The sequence below is a fragment of the Rattus norvegicus genome, chromosome 20 (genome assembly GCF_036323735.1).
Source record: "Rattus norvegicus strain BN/NHsdMcwi chromosome 20, GRCr8, whole genome shotgun sequence".
Classification (NCBI taxonomy): Eukaryota; Metazoa; Chordata; class Mammalia; order Rodentia; family Muridae; genus Rattus; species Rattus norvegicus.
The window spans coordinates 45,843,194-45,864,457 of NC_086038.1; the positions used below are offsets into that span (position 1 = coordinate 45,843,194).

The 21,264-nt window shown below is 46.2% G+C and overlaps 2 protein-coding genes across 4 annotated transcripts in view; one reads left to right on the forward strand and one right to left on the reverse strand.

Moving 5' to 3' along the window:
* Positions 1 to 4,107, forward strand: part of Mettl24 (methyltransferase like 24) — a 122,795-nt gene extending 118,688 nt beyond the window's left edge. Inside the window, exon 5 of one of the 2 annotated variants that reach the window (NM_001025038.1) lies at positions 138 to 769. In NM_001025038.1, coding sequence (NP_001020209.1) covers positions 138 to 452 — 315 coding nt within the window. In that variant the 3' untranslated portion in view covers positions 453 to 769. Of the gene's footprint in view, positions 1 to 137 lie in introns of both variants that reach the window. The other variant, XM_039099030.1, reaches the window with a different exon arrangement.
* An 8,438-nt stretch (positions 4,108 to 12,545) lies between these two features.
* The window catches only part of Cdc40 (cell division cycle 40), a 52,501-nt gene continuing 43,782 nt past the window's right edge, over positions 12,546 to 21,264 (reverse strand). Inside the window, exons 13-15 of one of the 2 annotated variants that reach the window (NM_001394220.1) lie at positions 16,857 to 16,933; positions 14,785 to 14,929; positions 12,546 to 14,050 (exon numbers count right to left, since the gene is read on the reverse strand). In NM_001394220.1, the coding sequence (NP_001381149.1) occupies positions 13,873 to 14,050; positions 14,785 to 14,929; positions 16,857 to 16,933 (400 nt within the window). In that variant the 3' untranslated portion in view covers positions 12,546 to 13,872. Of the gene's footprint in view, positions 14,051 to 14,784; positions 14,930 to 16,856; positions 16,934 to 21,264 lie in introns of those variants that run through there. The other variant, XM_063279319.1, reaches the window with a different exon arrangement.

A 21,264-nucleotide genomic window follows, 5' to 3' on the forward strand; every position in this document is an offset into this window, starting at 1 on the left:
ATACAACACAATACAATACACATGATACAATGTGATACAATACGATACAATACAATACAATACGATGCAATATGATACAATATGATATGGAGGTGATAGAGTGAATGATGAAGCCTCATTTTATTGCTTTGTTACAGATTGATGTTCTCAAGGCAGATCTGGAAAGTGCCGAATGGAAAGTTCTAGAAAACCTTATTCTGGAGGATGTCCTTGAACAGATCGGCCAGCTCATCTTCGAGATTCATCTCCACTGGCCTGGTTTTGAGGTCAGTGGCAGCGAGAGCAGCGTGGTGCGGTTTTGGTACAGCCTCCTGAAGGAGCTGGAGCGGAAGGACTTCAGACTTTTTCACACTTACAAAGACTTATCTAAACCGCAGCTCTTCCTGAAGAAGGACATTTTCAACGCTAGCAGCTGTTATACCTTGAGTTGGGTGAACACAAGATGGAGATGAGACAAAGCCTCACCCACAACACACAAAGAAATATGGGCAGACAGAGGCTTCCGTGCTTCCTGTCATGGAGTTATGTCTCCAGTCTCCACTGGCTTGTGCTTGCTCGAGACGGGGCTTGTGTTATTGTCTCTGCATTACATGATGAAGCCCGGATGAATACCTTTGAGACCTTTGCCTTTGACAGAGTGGGGTGTGCCCCTTCCGTGTCCCTTGGATGTAGAAATACCCTGCACATGCCAGCGCGTGTTTTTTAAAAAAATTCATTACGTATCTATAGTTCATGGATTTACATTAAAATGAAATTTTATTATTTCATACTTTTTACTAGGTTGATCAGGTTTTAAAATGCACTGTTCAAGTTGGGTCCCTCTGCAGAGGGGTGGGGTGGTACCTGCCTTTCATCCCAGGCAGAGGCACCTGGATCTCTGAGCTCAAGGCCAGCCTGGTCTGTAGAGTGAGTCTCGGGACAGCCAAGGCTGCACAAAGAAACCTTGTCTCACAAAGCAAGCAAGCAAACAAACAAATAACCCAAACGAACAACCAAAACCAAATACGGGCCATTCACTTGACTTGAACTTGCTTCCTTTAAGGTTTCTCTTGCCCGGCCAGCCAAGGCTGGGCTGTATGCCTGTGGATTTCAGTCAGTGCATCCCAGCCTTTGCGAACGGAGACCATGCCTCGGCTTTCTAAGAACTGCTGATTCTAGTTCCTGGGAACTTCGAATACATCAGGTTCTGTCAGAACTTCAAGAACTCCAAATTTCTTTTCAGACTCAGCTGTAAACACGTTTCATCGTCTATGAAACGAGGCACAAAGCAGAAACCGAGTGCTTTTGCTATTGCCTTGTCAAACCTCAAACCTGGCTGGCACCTCAGACTTGCCATGCTGTCAGATCTTTCCAAACACACGATCTTGGGGCTGAGGAGGTGGCTCGGTTAGTAAGCTGCCTGCTGCGGAAGCACAAGGGCCAGAGTCTGCATCCCTACAGTGCAGGGATGAGGGTGGGCTGGACAGGCTGCAGCTCATTGGTCAGGCTACCCTAGGTGAATTAATAAGCTTCGGGTTCAGGGAGAGGCCCTGTCTCAAGAGATACATTGTAAACTTAGGCATAGTGGCACACACTAATCCTGACACTTGAGAAAAAAAGGCAGGTGGTGAGTTCAAGACCAGCCTGGACTACGTAGTGGATTAGAGGGCAGCTAGAGCTCCAGAGTGGGACCCTGCCTGAGGGGAAGAAACTAAGTTGTACAAAGACAAAGGAAGACACTAATGCCAACCAATCTTTCCCTCTCCTTCTCCCTCGCCCTCTCCCTCCCCTTCCTCCCGTCTGTCTGTCTTGCTTTGTAGCCCACAGTGGCCCAGAACTCACTAGATGTCTCAGGTTAGTTTTGATCTTTGGTCCTCCAGCCTCAGCCCCTGACTTCACTTCTTCTTCACAAAAGTTTTTTTTTTAATTATGCAGAAATTCTTATTTATAGAAATAGACTGTCCCGTGGATGATTTTCAAGTTTTCTGCTACTTAAACAATATAAAATAAACAAAGTTAAGGGTTTGGGGGCATTGTTTTTTACACAGAGCATGGAAGCTGGGTGTTCGTTGTTCAAAACACTGTGGCAGGCAGCGGAGTGCTGGCTGATGTCACATCCCAGCCCTTCTCCTAGGCGTTTCTTTCCTTCTTTCCATAGCTGGCTTCTACCCTCAGACATTCCTGGTCTGGGTGTTGGTTTGAGGCTTTGAAAAATCTCATTTTCAGGGGTTGGGGATTTAGCTCAGTGGTAGAGCGCTTGCCTAGCAAGCGCAAGGCCCTGGGTTCGGTCCTCAGCTCCGGAAAAGAAAAAAAAAAAAAAAAAGAAAAGAAAAAAAAAGAAGAAAATATCATTTTCAAATGAGAACCCAGCAGATGTTAGGAGGATGATCTCACTACCTTGAGCTAAAAGGAGACCGGAGTTTCTGAATTAGTTGTGATAATTTAAAAAAAAAATCTGGAGTTTTGATTAACTCACAGTACCCGAACAAAGGGGGTTTGGATATCGAAGACCACCTTGAATGAAAGTGATCTGCAATGGTGGCTCAGTCTCTTTAGTGTGCACATGTGTTTCAACTGTCTGCGAACACAGAAGGGTCCATGAGTAGTCTATAAAACGGTTCCTGTGCATATGGTGTTATTTCTGAAGAAAGGTAACTTTATTTTGCCTTGGGTTTGGATTCTGTCACAGATTTTTAAAAAAAAAAAGTTTTATTCTCCAGAGTGTATATATACAAATAAATATTCTTCAGCAATGTTTAGAGTGCACTGATTTTAACTGTGATCAACCCCCAAAGGTGTGCACATCTACAGCAAGATTTTTAGCCCTCGGAAATGCAGATTTAGGCATTGAAGTTTCCAGACAGGTGACACACAGCATTGGCTCCCTCATACCATGTAACACAAGACACCACAACAAAGCAAAACAAACAAAAACAGAACCTCCACCCAGACCCGTTTAGCCTGCATACCGGCTAGGATATTTCCGCTTACTTTTCTTAATGGACAGTTTAGTCCTTATGATGGATATTTTGATGGTTGCTATGGCTTCCCTGTCTCTAGGACACATTGTGCTTATGTTGGTCAGGGTCCCTGCGGTGCTGCCTTTTGGAGCTGGAGGAATCTTCAAGTGTGGGAAGACTGTTCTGTGCACTACCAGATGCGGCCCTGGACTCTACAAAGGGCGGAACAACCTCACCCTCCACCTTGTTACTCAGATGTGACTGCAGCTCCAGATGTCCACCAGGGGGCGATCTACTGCCCACACCCTCACCTCCAATGTACGGAAGTTCTGAGAAGTAGGTCAGGCTACGGTAGCCCCCGTGTTTGCTTTCAGAGGAGGGGTAACACAAAGGGCTCGTGGGGGGCGGACAAAACGAGAGCCGCCTCCCCAGACGCAACGCAGACACCAAACAATCAAACCAACAAAATGGAGTGCTACTGTTTCGTGAGCGCTTGAGACACTCTGCGCAAGAGTCATCCCATCTCCTCTCAATGATCCAGCAAGGAAGTACGGTTTTCCCAGGTATATGGGTTAAGAAGGTTACAAAGCCTGTATTCCGATTACTCCCCTTGTAGATGGACTGCGAATCTACAATCCCCATCGGATCCTAGGGCGAGCACACTCTGCTTCCTGCACAGTGTGGCAAACTTCACATGCTACACCCGAAGGGTATTTCTTTGCCTCTCGGTTAACCGGAGGAGGAGAACCAGCGAACACATTTTAAACAGCCCTGCAAATTGGTTTGCGGTTAGGTTGAGCATTGAGTTTGCTTAACTTAGACTTAATTTAAACAAGCCGGGCAGGGGCGGGCACAGCAGGAAATATGGGGACCCAAAACGTGTCTGTCCGTGTAAGTTAGGCAGCCAGAAGGCTTCTGTGAAGCTTGGTGGCCCTCCTGCTCCTGCCTGTCACAGTGCGTGGTACTTTCCCAGATGTAGGAAGGATGGTGGCTGTGGCTGCAGCATGGTTCTCTGGTGCGGAAAGCTCATCTTTGTTCTGCAAATGAATGAGGGGAGACGAGAGTATCTGTGGTACACGTTGTTCTCTTAATCCACACTTAGTGGTGTAGTGTTGCATAAATGGTCCGGAAAAATACAAATTTAATAAACATTGAATTATCTCAGAAAGCTTGTACTTTTTATGGTGAAGAACAGGAGAATGTAAGACACTCGGAAGTTGTTTTTTAGCATGGACTGTGTGAGAGTCCAAGAAAATCCGCCTCTTCTTACCCGTTAGATGTGCTTGTAACAGCGCCTGGGAAAGGGGACAAGTCTATACAATTGACTGGCACTCCAGGGACATTTCCATGGGATAGAAGGAAAATGATTTCATGAATTTACAGTGTATTCAAATCTGTTATTCCCACCAGCACTTCTACCTTGGATATATCTTTTAGTAAACACGGTCTAAGATGTGACATTCCTAAGTGTTAAGTGCTTGGATTTGGCAAACCCAGAGGCAGGCTCATCCTGGCTTGCCGGTTTAAACAACAAAGACCCCTCCACGGTCAGCTAGTGCAGCTGCCCTCCCATGACAAACTCATGTTTCCTTTAGGCAGTGTGCCGGCTGGGGTCTTGTCAAGCAGACACAACTAGAGACACATGGGAAGAGGGCGCCTCAACTGAGAAAACTGCCTACCCGATGGTGAGCCTCTGGGCACAACTGTGATGCATTTTTCTTGATTGCTGATTGACAGGGGCGCCAACATCCATCCCTGAGCTGCTGCTCCTGGGCTCTATAAGAAAGCAGGCTGAGCAAGCCACGAGGAGCAAGCCAGTAAGCAGCACCCCTCCATGCCTCTGCCTCAGTTCCTGCCTCCAGGTTCCTGCCCTGACTCCCCTCAGCGATAGAGGGTGACCTGAACGCTGTAAGCTGAGATAAACTCCTTCCTTCCCGAGTTGCTTTTAAGGTAGGAGTGATTCTTTCATACTAGCTGATTGCTGGCATTTTCTAGTGCACCTGAACTGTATGCAGCCACCACCCAGAGATTCAGTAAATCCTTAAAACTGACTCGATCTGCAGGTTATTTAAAAAATTGGAATACTGTTTATAATATTTGCGTTCTTAAGAAAACTAAATCGAGCATGCCTAATGCCATACTTCACGTTCAGAGTGCTAGGGGGAAAATGCTACATTATCCGTGGATTAAGAAAGAAATTCTTGGAGATGGGGGATGTTAGAAGCACATGTCTACGTCGGCACCTGTGCTCACATGCCCACACCCCACACAGTCACATAAATAAAAAGATAAAAATAAATCTTAAAGAAATGATGTTTAAAAAAACCAATGGCCTCCTATTTGTCTCATGTAAAGTTTCTCAATAGCTGGTTTGTAAGAGTAAGGGATTATGAGGTCGTAGTGTACACAGGATGATATCTCATTATTGTGAACCAGTGGAAGAGATCCGTTGTACACATGCACTTACACATACACATACACACTTACACACACACATACACACACATACACACACACCTACACACACAGATATACACAGACACACACGCACACACACTTACACACACTCACACACTTACACACACCTATACACACACACTTACACAGATACACAGACACATGCACACACACTCACACACACTCACACACTTACACACACATACACATACATATACCTACACACACTTACACAGACACACACAGACACACACGCACACACACTTACACACACCTACACACTTACACAGACACACACGCACACACACTCACACACTTACACACACATACACCTATACACACAGACACACATGCACACACTTACACACACTCACACACTTACACACATGCACACACATACACTACACACACACTTACACAGACACACATGCACACACACACTCACACACTTACACACATACACACACATACACTACACACACACTTACACAGACACATGCACACACACTTACACACACACATGCACACATACATTCGTGTATATATATACATATATATATGTATGTATATACATATATGCATATTATTTCAGGCCCCTATCCTTGATAGAAAGGATGTGTATACACACACGTACATGCACATGCACACATATTCTCAGTCTCCATCCTTGATAGAAAGGCTTCCTTTCCTTCTCTCACTCAATAAGTAAAAGGCTCTCTGCACAAGTCTGAGCTGCGTGCACTGTATGACGGTTTACATACAGTGAGGGACCAGGAGGAAGACCGGGGTGACTGTCCCAATACTGAGATGGATTGTCTAATAAATGAGCCTTCATTATCACCATATCCCTTCATTTCAGTCATTAATTAGCTCTCGCTTCCTCAGGATCAAGGCTAAGAAGACCTCCAGGTTAGGGCCCGTCAATCAGGAGTGAAAATCACAAAGTCAGTATAATAAACAAAGGACAACTCCATCAAATGTAAAGTAATCAAGTAAAAGAATAGTAACTCAGCTGATTTCTAAAAGCAATTTAAATATTTTTACTGACAGAAAACTTCAATAAGAAACAATGTAATACTTTTTAATAATTTTACAGGAAAATTCTATTTGTAAGAACATTTAAAATTTACACCCAAAGAATAGCTAATGAACAGGTGCCTAGCAGGCTCCGTGGTAGAAACTGGGTGGGTCCCTAGGCTGCAGATGTGGCCCTTACATGGAGCATAGAGACTTCTGGAAAAGACAGACGTCATCCAGCAGAGTAAAGGCAGGAGAGCAGTGAATGGAGTGAGGAACCTGGAGATCTTGCCTAGGGGTAAGTGCTTCCTCCATCCCACCTCGGTCCTTCAGAAATCTGTCATATGCACTTACTAACACTTCAGTTACTGTATAACTTGTGGTTTCTCAGTAAGGCTACAGAGTACACTTGGTCTCTCATTTCATACATATGTCCATCCCAGGGTGGCTATCTACTGATATGCCTGATACTCAGTCAAAGTAACACAGAAGACAAACGGAAGAGAAACAAGCTGCAGGGTCGAGGCAAGTCCTGGAGGCTGCCTGCCTGCCCTAACTGGGCAGCAACCTGTCCATGCCCCTTTATGAGGAAGCTGAGGCATTCCACCCTAGGAGAAAAATCCCTTGGACCTCAGAATGGCAGTCTAACCACGTGAGCTCTCTAGGAAACTGGATTTTGCTTGCTTGTTCGGTTTTGAATAAGTGTGTTTGGAATATTTCGTGGAATATTCCACTTTTAAGTTAATAAATAAAATAATCTGCACTTACTGTGCACGAGAATCTTTGGTATACGGAAGCTCTGTGGAATGACTAAGCCTAGCCTCTTCCATTGTCTCCCAATCCTCCTTTCGCTGTGTTGTTTCAGATGATAATATTTAAAGTTTATTTCCAGTACCTTTTATACATATGTAATTTTAATGATTCAGGAGACACTGTTTCCAAAAGGTGAAATGAGTAATAAAGACAAGAGTTAAGAGTCAAATTCAAGGCAGGAAAGGCATTCTATATTTTCAAGACTGACGTACAAGCCAAGGAAATGGCTCTGTGGGCAGAGGAACTGGTGGAGGCTTCCTCTAATGTAAGGGGCTCTGAGAATCAGACTTTAGGGACAGCTTCTCTCACTAAGGAGGATGGATAATCATATGCTGTTTATTTATTTAGTGCTTGTTGCAGACCTGTGTTACAGGCGACATCTGGAGGTCAGAGGTCAACTTTTACTTCTTTCCTCCCAGCGTGTGCTGGGGTCAATGGGATTGCCCTCAGGCTTGGTTCTAAGTGTTTTTAGCTGTGGAGTAGAGAGCAAGATGAAATCAAAGATTTGGACGTATGTCTTAGTTTTACGACATTCATGTCAGTGAGGAGGCAGATGGCAGGGCCAAGGGAACGACGAGACCCAGACATTGCTGCTAGCTTCTGCTTCTTGTCTTGCTGGGACAGCTCACTATTTTGTCTCCATGATTAGGTGACATGGTTGGGTGACTGTGATCGTGTGCCTGCTGGGTCTGAACGTCCTTCTAAGCTTACCCTGAAAGCTAATAATCCGTGCCCTGGAGTTAAAGGCAAGGAATGGGAGGAGGCGAGTAGGTAAAGAAGGTGGAGCCTTCATGATTGGAATCAGGGTACTTTAAAAAGAGGCCTTGGGGGGAGACGGCTTCCTCTTCCACTCTGTGTGAGGCAGTGATCCCATCTCAGACACTCACTCGCTCTGCTCGTTCTCAAACATCTCTGCTTCTACCACGGCGAGCGATACATCTGCTGTTTATGAATTATTCATCCTAATGCATTTTGTTACAGAAGCTTGTCCAGACCGAGACACTTGCCAGGAAAGGAAGTTATAGGATATAATATGTTTATTCATTTAAAAAGAAAGGCCAGGTAAGAGGGGACCCCCTTCTCATGGCTCTCCAGAAGGCAGAAGTGCTCGAAGGAGAAACGCTTGTCTGGGTCACACAAGGTCAAAGTCAAGGTCCTGAGACCAGAACTCAGGCTCCCCTAGTTCAATGTTTCCAGACTGTCCCAACGCATGGCAGCATGCTAAACAGAACTGCGGACAGCCCCGAAGATTCTTCCATGGGCACACAAGCATATATGTGCATGTGCATGTGTGTAGGAGGTGTGAGTGTGGGGTGGGTGTGGCTGCATGTCCAAGAACAAAGATGGGGCAGGACCTGAGACCAGTCACACCTTAGGACTTCAGTGTCTGTGACAGGAGAGGCGGAGGGCAGTCGAGATGAACCTGGGGTGGGAAGAGGAGCACGTTCTTGGAGGGCACGACTTTAAGGAAAAAATACTCACACGATCTCACACCCATCAGCACCAGGAAGCTTACTTTGTGCAGGGGCTGAAGGCGAACAGAAGCTTCTCTCACAAGAAATAAAACGCAAGACCGCAGCAGAGGAATTTATTTTAATCACGAAGGAACACAACTGTAAGCTGAAGGGTTATGACGACTGCTTGGTTCTAGAGGGGACATCCTCTGGGGGACACAGCGAAACTGGATGCAATCGCTTTGAAGGGACTCCTCACCAATCCAGGCTACTAAGAGTTTCCTCAGACAGACAGAGAGACAGACAGAGAGGCAGACAGACAGACACGCACGCAGACACACAGAATTTTAGCCTCGGTACTTGAGATAACTGGACAGCATTCCCTTTTGGAGGAACTGCAGAGAGGGATGGGACAAGGTATTGTCTCTCTCAGGCGCTTCTTAAACAGCAGCCGAGGACGGGCAGAGTCTGCTCCTTCTGTAACATTCTAAAGCATGTAGAATATGGGGCTGGAGAGACGGCTCAGAGAACCTGAGTTCAGGTCAAAGCATCCACACAGCGCAGACCACAGCTACCTGTACACATTTTGCATGCATGCACACAAACTATGTAATAAAAATACATTAAAAATATAAATTGTCCATGACTGAAGTCATTAAAGACAATATAAGCCTTAGGAAATCAAGTCTATGGAAATACAAAAAAACCCCGGACATATATACAAGATCAAATAGTCCTCCCAGAAGAGGAAAACAGCGAATTGACAAACTTAATGGATTAAAAAGATTAGACACAACGGACGAGAATTTAAAGTTATCTGGACATAGATCTGAGGAAGATACAACCTCAGTATAACACAGGGCAGGACAGTATGAACATCGAATTGTCATATGAATACTGTCATGAGCAATATGGACCTTAGGACATCTTTTAGAAGATGAGGCAGCAACACTGGATACCTGAACTCTTCTTATAGGAAAAACAAAATGGTCCTAGGGCCCTACTGTGCAGTCTGGTCCCCCAGCTCCTCCATGATCACTGTTTGAGTCACAGATGCTAGGGCATAGAAACAGCTTAAACGCCCAGTTCGGCTGATGAATGAACATGTGGTTCTGTAAACAACAGAATTCTGTTCAGCTATTATGAAAAACGAAATTATGAGACTTGTAAATAGATGGAGTTGGGAAACATGCCAAGTCAAATAACTCAGACCCCGGAGGATTAGCCAGATCACAAGGTCTTACTTACAGGCTATCACAGTGTTGAATTCTCAGATTTGTGTTAACTCGGAATACCTACAGAACCCAGGGGAGCAGAGAGACTACTGGTGAGAAGGGGAAGAGAGATCTTAAGGGTAGGGGTGGGGCATGGGGCTGAGCAGAGCACAGGTGAGGTAAAGAGGAAATAACGCAGCAGACGGTTACGTTCAGAGAGGGATGAGAGGGTAGGGCAGAGAGGAGCGGGTCATAAAAGCGATAACTGACACTAAGGATGCTTGGAACAAGAGAAGCACCTGTGTAGGGAGCCTGAGAAGTGGAGAAGGTCTTAATTAAGACACTCCTCACCCCAAATGTGGGCAGCACCTTCTAACAGTGCCCAGATAAAAGGGGATTAGCAGCGGGGGATTATTGGCCTGTTAGTGGTTTGGCCTTGCCTCTTACTGCTGAGGGAGTGCATCCTGTACTGCTACTTCTTTGCTGATATCAAAACCAGTGTTGCTGGCATCCATGGGTGACTGAGGACCAGCATCTCTCCAGAAACCTTTAAGGTCCTAGGTGAGCTGTGGACTGCTGAGGCCCCGGACCTCAAAGACCAAGCAAGTACACAGTTCTCAGTCTCCAGGGTGCGTTTCAGCTGTTGTTACCATTTCAAAGTTGACTTAACAGAGTCTTTTACCACATACATTTGTCCTATTGGTTCTGTGCCTCTAGTTAAGTAGTTCTTAGTCTGTGGGTTTCGACCTCTTTTGTGGGCTGAATGAGCCTTTCACAGGGTTTGCCCCAGGACCAGTGGAAAACACAGATATTTACATTATGATTTGTAACAGTAGCAACATTAGTTATGAAGTAGCAACGAAGATAATGATATGGTTGGGGACACCACAACATGAGGCACTGTATCTGAGGGTGGCAGCATTGGGAGGGTTGAGAACCACTGCTCTAGAGAAAGCTGGCTAACACACTTCTCTTTGATTTGTTAGCCAGGGGTGTCCTAGACCCCAATAGAACTTGATGGTACGACCCGATTGCTGAAAACACCACATATTTTGGTCATAGGACGTGGAGACTTGAGGATGGTACTGACAGGGAAACAATATGCCTGCTGATTGGCTCTCACAGCAACGTAAGGTGGCTAATGTAACTTGCTGGAGGTGGGGGAAGTCATCAACAGCCATTCTCAGCTGTGACCAACGACGGCCAATGTGCAATTGGGGTGCCACTGCTGTAGTGACAACCACCCAATTCCTGCTTGGATCTAAGATCTGCTCCACAGGAGAACAAGGAATGGTTAGTACTGTAAATCTTGCCGAGAACTCATGGGTGGGGGATTCATAAGTCTCTGCTTTTATTATTTTGCTAAATGAACACGTATCACATTGCTTCCTAAATTTATATCTCCATACTCATAAAACAGTGCAGCCCTTGGACCCCATTAGGGAAGTTTCTTTGTGCAATGGAGTGGTTAATGCAGAAATTCACAAACAGCCAGAGGGTAGCGTGTCAGTGGAGTCTATGGCTTTTCCCTGTAAATGCTGCCCTGAGCTAATTCTGCGCACTTACTCGCTGACCGTGTACGTCACGATGTGGATTTGATCCAATGCTTGTGACAGGGACCTTCCACTGGCTCCTCTCCTGGCGCCTCTGTCCTTGGCTTTCTCTATTACATCATGACTCACCAAGAATGGACGCTGCCAGTGAATCTGAGGTAGCGCACAGCTTTCAACCAGAGCCTTATCCTGAGACACGGAAGTGTGAACGTGGTGAACCGGATGAAATAAGGCGGCTGTGTTCCCTAGTTTTCATGCCGGGATCCACATTTAAGGTCTGGGTGGCATTTAACACGCTGGGGCTCCCACCACTCTCTGCTGTCCTTTCTGCCCTCTGTATCACGGCAAACACAGTCAAACTGTACAGTTCAGTCAGCTGAGCTTCAAGGCGCTTCTGCAATTGTTAGAGTATTAGGATCTTCCTGGACACCACTCAAAGGTGCATGCTTCAGTGACATTACTCTCTTGTAGGCAGTTTATATGCATTTACAGTTAATGGCCAGCCCCATAATCTGGTTCTCAGGAGCCCGTTCCTGCCAGGTGTGGGTTGGCCCATGCCTGTAATCCCAGCGTCTGGGAGGCCGAGGCAGGAGAATCAATTCCAAGACTGTCTCAAAACACACAGAGCGTAAACTGTTTCTGCTCAAGAGCTTGTGTGCCCCTCCTTCACGGTCTTTGTCTTAAAATTGGTCCCTTACTTACGGCAACAGTCCAGCTTCTGCTTTGGTGTTTTAATATTAATTCAATTCGGTTGGACCTTTTACATCAGCTCAACCGATCTAACTGTTTGGGAAGAACTCTGTCCTGGGTCTGACCAGAAGCTTGCAGTGAGGAGAAGGCAGAGGCAAGCACTCACAGTGAGCGATGCTTTTAGGGTTTCTAGGATGGGAAGGAACCTGCCTGCCTGTGTACCCTAATGCTTCAGGAATGCTGACTCGGTTTGATCGTGTGATTAGAATAACTCCACCAGCGTTCTGAACACACCCTCCCACCTCCCAACAGCACGTCTTTCTATGCGACCCGTTTAAGTCTGAGGGTGGTTTGCTGGTGTCGTCACAGACTTAGGACAGAAGGACACAGGGAACATCTCAGCAGCACTTTCTATAAAAAGAATGCTTTATTCAAAAATAGGATCTTTTCAAAAAGGAGAAAACTTTTATGTACAGTTATTCTGTTTAGAAACAGTCAAAAACACAGTAAGAGAAATCGAGATCTTGAAATTATGATTCGTTAACATGCAATACTGTTGTTGAAGCCTTTCTCTTACTACACTCCAGTAATTCACATTTGTTAAGATGTGCTGGGACGACAGAGAGTTTTTGTATGAATTCTTTCCTCCTGTATGCCACCCTTCCTGGAAGACACAGAAATGGCAAGGGCCAGGCAGTGCAATGGTCAGCACGTGATTTAAAAAGAAAACTCCCCACGGTTACGGCTTTCCAACGGGGGCTACAGGCATTTTCTGATAGTGTCAATGGCTTTTCAAAGATCTGAAAAGAAATTTAATTTTTTCTAACATTCAAAAGTTTTACTCTTTATATTCACAAGCAAAATCAGAGTGATTTTAAGGACAAAACTGTGACTTCGAAGAAATTCCAAGTGATAGTTTGGACTCTGCCGTAGTCTGGCCAGAGGTAACTCATTATCATTCGTCCCAGTGGCAAGGCAGAGGCTGCGGCCCTGATTTGTGAGAGCGAGGCCAGGGCCTTAGACAGTGATTTCAGGTAATGTTCCCAGTCCTGGCTTGCTCCCTGCTCCCCCAGTGCCAGCTTCAGAGACAACCTCGCTTTCTGCTTAGGTCTGCACAGCCCCGGCTCTGAGATCGGAAAGAGAGTTAGGAAACGAACCACAGACTGCTTTTTAATTTTACATGGCTTCATAGTTAGAGGAAAGCTACAGCCCCTGGTCACTGATTTACAAGTAAAAATAGACAAGCCGGCCATACAAAATAACGGAACTCGAGGAAGAACTTGATTCAATGGGCGGTAATAGCCGGGTGGTTCCGCCTTTGTTCTTGCCACCCTGGTTGCCTGGACTGGACAGTGTCTGGTGCCTTTATGAGCCGTTAGCTACGCCATTTTCCATAGGATCTCATATCCAATAGGCATTTTTTTTCTTGACTCCAAAAATGACAAACGACCCTTTCAGTGACATCACAGGGACAAATGCAGCTGCCTGCCAACAGTGACTACCTGTCACTCTCATATGAATGACGTATATACGTCTAGAGAGAACAAAATGAAGCTGCTAAGAACTTGGCTGAGGCAAATTTACAAAGCTCTTAAAACAACAGGCCAACCTCATAAGGCCATGTAAGAACAGATTACCTATAAATCAAACTGTCACCCAACACGTTTTAATAATTAAATAGTTAAATAGGACACTGGATCAAAAACGATCCCAGACAGTGAAAGGACTACTCCCACTAATCCCACAGCTTGATGAGGCCGTCCCAGCCGCACGTGATGACCTTGGACGTCTCGTGAGGGTGCCACACGGCGCCGATGCACACTTTATCATGGGCTTTGAAGCGACTGTAGAGTTTTGTGGTCTTCCAGTCCCAAATGTTTAATTTCCCATTTCCATCTCCCGAAATCACATAGCTGCAATGCAATGAAAACACAGCCTGGTTACTCATCCACCTCAAACTGGTGAAATGGATGGGAGGCAGCCCCTTCGCCACCAGAGACACGGACATAAGGCGCTCAGAAGAACCTGCATGCAGCGGTCTGCACTTACACATCCGCAGCTCTCCCTCCGCCATGCTGCCCGTGTACGCGGTGGGAAGTCTCTAGAGAGGCAGAGTGAGCGCAGAGCCGGTCTCACAGGCAGGGTGAGCGCCAGACTCTGTCCTGCAGTTCTGAGCACCTTCAGCTCTGACTCAAAGACCAACCCGAGCTAGGAAGCTGGGGCCTCAATACCACACTGAATATGAACACCGCAGGCCTGTCTGAACTCTTTACACCTACATATTTCTAACTAAGAGTTGGGAAGGCTGCATTTCCGCTTCCAGTGTGGACAATTCCGTAGGTAAGATATGGCACCCTGCTCAACGCTACCCATCCAACCACAGTGATGTGGAACAGCAGAGGGAAAGCCGTCGTGGCGACGTAGACAGGGGTTACTGGGGGCTTAAGGGCACGGGCCCATGCAATGTCAGAAAACACACTGAGGAAGACGCCACAGGAAAGCCCATCTCAGTGCTATAGCTCATTTCTGCCTTTATGCCTGCCATTTTGAAAGATTACACAGTTCTCATGCAATTACACAAGTCACAGTGATTTGTGAAATACACTCTACACATATACGTCGTAAGTGAATACGGAGACAAACTTACCTCATGTCTGGTGAGAAGTCCACCTGACAAGCATAGCCTGCTACCATGTGGCCCTTAAAAATTTTCTTCTTATTCAATCTGAATCTGTTCTGTGCTCCAAATATTAAGATTTGGTTATCCATGGACTGGCATGCTAGCCATTTCCCTGTAAAATGCAAAAGTGGCATATTTTACAGAAAGATTTAAACATTTTTTAAAAGTTTATTGAAAAAAAAATTAGCTTTCCTTACACCTTTGTTCCAAAATACGTTATAAGATCAGAAAAGCAAGTTCCCGTGGCATCTGCAGTTAGAGATCAGCCATTGGCAGGAGGATTCCTTTATCTAACGTAACGGACCCCACTGCTGCATGGACTCTACTGCCCTCGAGTTCTCCTCAGAGCAGAGCTGCTCACTTTGTAACACTAAGGAGACAACTCCCAAGCCCGGTGTCAACATAAACCAGTTATGGATGGAGCGTTTATAGTAAGTCCAGCAATAGAGCTAGAGAAGGGAACTATTAAAGAGCAGCTCCATGATAAACAAAGAATTATTAAATAAAACTGCACCAAAAAGGAGGCTACAAGCATATCGACTCTTTCTTAAAGGAGGCTACAAGCATATCGACTCTTTCTTAAAGGAGGCTACAAGCATACTGACTCTTTCTTAAAAGCTACACAGCTTTTATCTACCCGGGAGTCAGCACAGCCCCGGCCCTGCATACAGTATTTACTCACATCTGATACTTGTAAGAATGGCCCAGAAAACAACCCCACCAGTGCCTAAGTGAGGAGAAGGCTCTGTTCAGGTAGGGCTAACAGATGGTTAAAATCTAACATGAAGTCTTGAATCCTGACGACAAAGGGTGTAACACGGTGACTGTCAAAATGGTGCCTACTCGCTGCTTTCCTAAGAATGACAGGGCTCCTGCCAGCTGTCACTGAGCTGCACAGAAAGGCAGATGGAGAGCAGCTTCTCCCTTCCCTCCATGTGCTCTTCCACCTCAGAACGCCTCTGAAAACACCCCTCACACCCTCATGAGAGACTGACCTTATCGGTGTGCCTGAAGCACAATTTCCTATTACTTAAAGGATTATCTCACCACATACGAAACTACTGATTTTTTTGTTTTGTTTTGCTGAAGGAAATCTTTTGGAGATGTAACTCCCTCTCATAATCCTCTGCACCTCTTCTTTTCAACTTGGGCCCTACAAAATGGCTCCCACAGAGAAGCGGGGAGAGAAGGCCCTCTGCCATCAACAAGAATAGAGCATTAGGGCTGGAGAGGTGGCCCAAGCACTGGTTAAGCACGCTCTTCCAGGGGTCCAGGGTTCATTTCTCAGCATCAAAGAATCCGACAGCCTTATACAGACAGGCATGCAGGCAAAACGCCTATGCACATAAAAATGTCACGCCATTAACACTCCCACGTGCGACTACGCAATGAGTGGGCTGCACGAAGTATGGCCTTTGACACTCAAAGACAGACAGAATTCTCCAGAAAGGAGATGAGACTCCAGATGTGAGTGCTGACACCAGCAACAAGCTGAAGTCCCACCTCATATCGGCATGGCAGTCCATAAAATGTAGCGAGGATGAGGGTCCACCAGCAAGCTGAGTGGTGTGACCTCACCCCATCACCACAGCCAAACATCTAAAGAAAATGTGCACGAGAGCCAACTTCTCAGTGTAAATGGGGTGCAAAGCCGCATTAGAAAACCCTGTACATGTAAACTGCTAAAATGCTCTCATTCTGAAGGATTTTTCTATTCCCTTGAAAGAAAAGCACTTCTTAAAATGTTTTATTGAACCCGATTTGTGTTGGAAGGAAAATTATTAAAAACTAAGAAATAAGAAACAACGTAAGCAATCCTTGACATTAACTATAAACCACCAATTCTTCTGTTTTCTTCAAAACAAGAGAGTGGGCGAAGCGATTCACATATGAGAACCAGTAATTACTCCTCATTCTAAAAAGGTTTCCCTCTACAGGGATGGGGACACTTGGACTCCCTAGACTCGGGGCCTGCTCTTGTGGCTCCAGCAGTCTGTGTCTTGGACGCTCACTTGAAACGAGTTCTGTGATCGACTCACCATTTGGAGACAAAGTCACTGCCGGCATTGAGTGCATGCTAGGCTCTGCTATGTACTTAAAGTCCACAGGGATATCCCTAAAATCCAAGATAAACAGCATCTTAGAACCAGTACTCACAAAGGCACATTGGGAAGAGTGACCCAAATACGAGCCACTGCCTTTTCCTTGAGCTGCCAGGATGGGTTTGATTACTGAAAAGCTCTTCCTTTAGAACTGCCTTTCCCTGGAAGCTGTAACAGTGGCAGTGGTTCTGCTTTCTAACTGTTAGACTCTGGCCCTGCTCCTACTAGATATTCTTAAATGTTGAACCCATCTTGAAAGGCGGCATGGCCGGCAGAAGTGGGGTGCTTGAGCTGGCTTCTGGGGAACGTTACTCACCTGCCAGCCAACCTTGCCCGTCACCCCAGGAGCAAGTGGGGGCACGGCGGCCAAGCTACAGGGGTCTGCACTTGCTAGTCTTATCTGCCCAGAAACAATGACCCAGGCCACAGGAAGTGCTTGCTTCGGTGCTCAGTAGCAAGCTTATTTACAGCCGACAAGTAGAGACTTTCCAAGGTGTAGAAAGTACAGGGCAAAAAGCAAGACACAGAACAACAAGAAAACTTCATGATAAAAATGCCTGGACATAAAACGAAATTCAAAAGTGTTCACCTCAGCTGAGAACCAAATGTACTGGGTACCTTTTTGTTTTCATTCTTTTCTATAATAAGTGATATCTGGTGATTCTTAAGGAGTTTTGGTATTGTGGCTTCCGAGGGGACCAAGCATGTTTGTGTGGGGTAGCGTGTGGAAAGTGTAAACTGATGAACACCGGGGCAAGGGCGATTTCAACGTAAAGGTAGATATGAGTTTCAACACTTTGCTTAATTGGAAAGTAATTGTACTTCGCTTCTCTGGTGGATTCCTCTCTTTATTCATGCAGCATCCAGAAGGAGCAAATGGCCAGGGGGAAAGCTTCTGTTGTAACCAGGGAAGTTGCTTACCAGCTCCCAGGACTCGGGTTCTGGGCGAGGTGAGAACTGTCTTTCTGAATGACCCCAGTGTATACGCCTTCCCTTTAAAAAGGATTCATGTCCCCTCGCATGTATCACTAATAGATAGTGAATTTTATGACATGGATTGAAGCAAGAGCACTTTGTAAGCGAATCAACCCCATTTTAGGGTCACATCTTTAGTAAACATAGCAGAAACATTCCAGGGCCTATTTTAAGAAGTCTTGGTACTGGACGAGAACTCAACTTGTGGATTGAGACCCCTCTGGGGTGTTAAACGCCCCTTCCACAGGGGTCTCGTGTCAGATGTTTCTATTATGGCTCACAACAATAGCAAAATTACAGCTATGAAGCGGCAACAAAAATGACTGTACAGTTGGGGGTCCCCACAAAACAAGGAACCGTTTTAAAGGATCCCACTGTGAGAAGGGCCATCAGCCATCGTCCCTAGAACAAGAACTGAAGCTGGGCTGCCCTTAGAGCTCATTATTTCTGGCAAAAATGCCCGCTAGGTATAGTCCAACTTCATAAAAACAGCATCATTTTTCTACTTAGATCCTGCAACTCAATATAACAAGGTTGGAACTGATTTCAGATAATCTGGCCTGGAAATGAACTTAGCAAAAGCTAACGAGCCAGTGGCATTATAAAAATAGAAGACACACAGCAATATTAACCGGTTTCTGGAAAATACCTTTGGTTAAAAGACAAAAATCAGACCATCAGAACGAACGTCCCCATGGCCACCGACATGGTTCCAGCTGACTCGCCAGCCACACTCGATGGCATCTAGCATACCCCACCTCTCCCTCTCAGAGGCGTTAGAGCTTTGCTTGTGCAGCACTGCTAGAGAAAGCCAGCCCCTCGCTGTTTTCCTTTACCGTGTATGGGTGTCAGCGTTCTGTATGTGTGTGTGTGACTGTGGAACTCAGAAGAGGGCATCAGGAAGGCATCAGACCCCTTGGCTATAACTGGAGTTACACAGACTGCTCTGAGCTGCCGTGTGGGTCCTGGTGCTCTTAACCGCCCAACCGTCGGTTCTTTTCTCCTATCATGGCGCTATGCTGAGGCAGAGGACACGTGAGTCTGGAAAACCTCCTCTTACGTAAAACCCTGGTGCTGGGAACTTCCTGCCCCAGGGCTTGGTCTGCTCTCTCAGTCTTCCTCCCTCCAGAGTCACCAGCGCTCACTCTCAGGAGCAGCTCAGAGAGCCGAGGTCCCGAGTTGGTTTGCCCTCCATTGAGCAGGTCCGAGCTACCTCCTCTGCCTCCATGCGGCTCCATTCACCACCCAAACCAAAAGTTCTGCAATCAGTCTGACCTGCAGTTTGCACTCTGACCATTTCAGGCCCTCTGTAACCTCAGGCACATCACTTTAACTGTTTTAGTCTCCTTATACGAAGAGGAAGAGCCCACCACACACAAGACTGCTTTGCACAGGAGATCAGATAGTGCATGTCCTGTGTTTAGCTCAGTGACTGACAAATGGAAGGCACTGGCTCCAGAGCTGGGTCCATCAGTGACGAGCCCAGTGCTGACTCTGAAGACGGGGCTACTAAACGGACACCCCCTCACGGGAAACAAAACAGCAGTGTGCCGCTCTGGAGTATCTGACAGGGAAAGGAGGAATCTAGCATCACTGCGTTGATGTAGTCAAAGCCTCTTATTAGTCAAATTCTCCACGAGTGTTTTAAAGTCTTCTAACTGGTACAGCATCTCAATATTAACCACGCTCTTTTATACCATCCACCTTCAAAGATGGACTCTCAGACCACCCGAGACACAGACGTCTGGGTGTCACTCAAACCACTAATGCCGCACGCATGCACGCACGCCACCCATACCACCCCCCACCCCATGCACACCTTGGGGAGATGGCTCAGTGAGTAAGGATGCTTGCAGTGCAAGTATGAGGACCTGAGTTCAAATCACCAGCACCTATAAGCATGACTATGAGATAGAGGAAGACACCTGATGTCCTCGTCTGGCCTCTGTATACATGTGGATGGTCATGTACACACACACCCTCACATGTGTGCACACACCGCATGCTTACATGCAAACCGAACAACAAACCAAACCAAACAAAGACACTCAGTGTCCACATCAGATTCTAGGTAAGAAACGGCCTCTCCTTCTTTCTCTCTTTCCCCCTCCTCCCCACCCTTCTTCCTTTTTCCCCCACTGTGAATGGAACCTGGGGGCCTTGCAGTGCTAGGCCTGCACTCTCCCACTAAATCTCTAGGCCTAAGAAGTACCTTTTCTGAAGAAGACCTAATCACTGAACAGTGATCAGTAAGCCTGCAGCTAAACAGTAAGGTAAGATACAAAGTCCAGTCAGTGTCCTCGGTGATAATCTGGAAGGACAGTGTAGGTGTAGAAATGGACATTTGCACTGAATCCGAATTGACCTCAATTATCCCGACAATAATGAGGGCCTATTCTGCCTACTTGGCTCTCCCAGGGAGTCAGTCTGAGGAGGCAGCCTCTGGCAGTGGTTCAAGGCTGCCACTTTCTCTTAAACTGCTACTTCTAGGGGAGGGAGGGAGGGAGGTGCCCTTTCTAGTCCCAGCCAGGCTGTGTCTCCACTGAGTTCGCTGTTCTGTGTGACTAGAAGTACAAGCTGGGCTCCACCCAAGAACTGATTTTAATTAGAAAGATTACTATGTATTTCCTTCAACTAAATCATAAAAATATCAGGATACTTAATGAAACCAGCTTAAGGATTTACTATTTTGACTTTAGAAAAACAATGTTCTTTGGATAAAAGGAAAAAGTAGTCTCTATATTCTGATTATATTCAACAAGCAGGATGTTTAAAGCTGATGATATGAGGCAACTCAAGGCCTGGATGGTTACAAAGCAGGCCAGAAGAAAACGATGTGGTGTTTTCCTTGGATTTGTTCTGAGGCCAGGATCTCTACGTGTGACTCTCACATAACTAAACGTAGCCAAATATCCTATACCTCGCCCGCCATTTTGTAAAGATGAATAAGGTATTAGTGAAGCATGTGAGGGGGGCTTGCGAGATGGCTTGGCAGGTGAAAGAAAGGGCTGCCGTGCAAACCTCAGGACCTGAGTGTGCTCTCTAGAACTCACCACTGGAAACGTGAAACACACACACACACACACACACACACACACACACACACACACACACACTCCCTCTCTCTCTTTACCCCCTCTTTCTCCCTCCCTCCCTCTCTCTCTCTGTCTGTCTCTCTCTGTCTGTCTCTCTCTCTCTCTCTCACACACACACACACACACACACACACACACACGCACACGCACACACTCAATGTAAATCAGGGCTGGAGAGATGGCTCAGCAGTTAAGAGCACTGGCTGTGGTTCAATCCCCAGCACCCACACGGCAGCCCACAACTGTACTCCAGCCCTAGGGGATCTGACACCCTC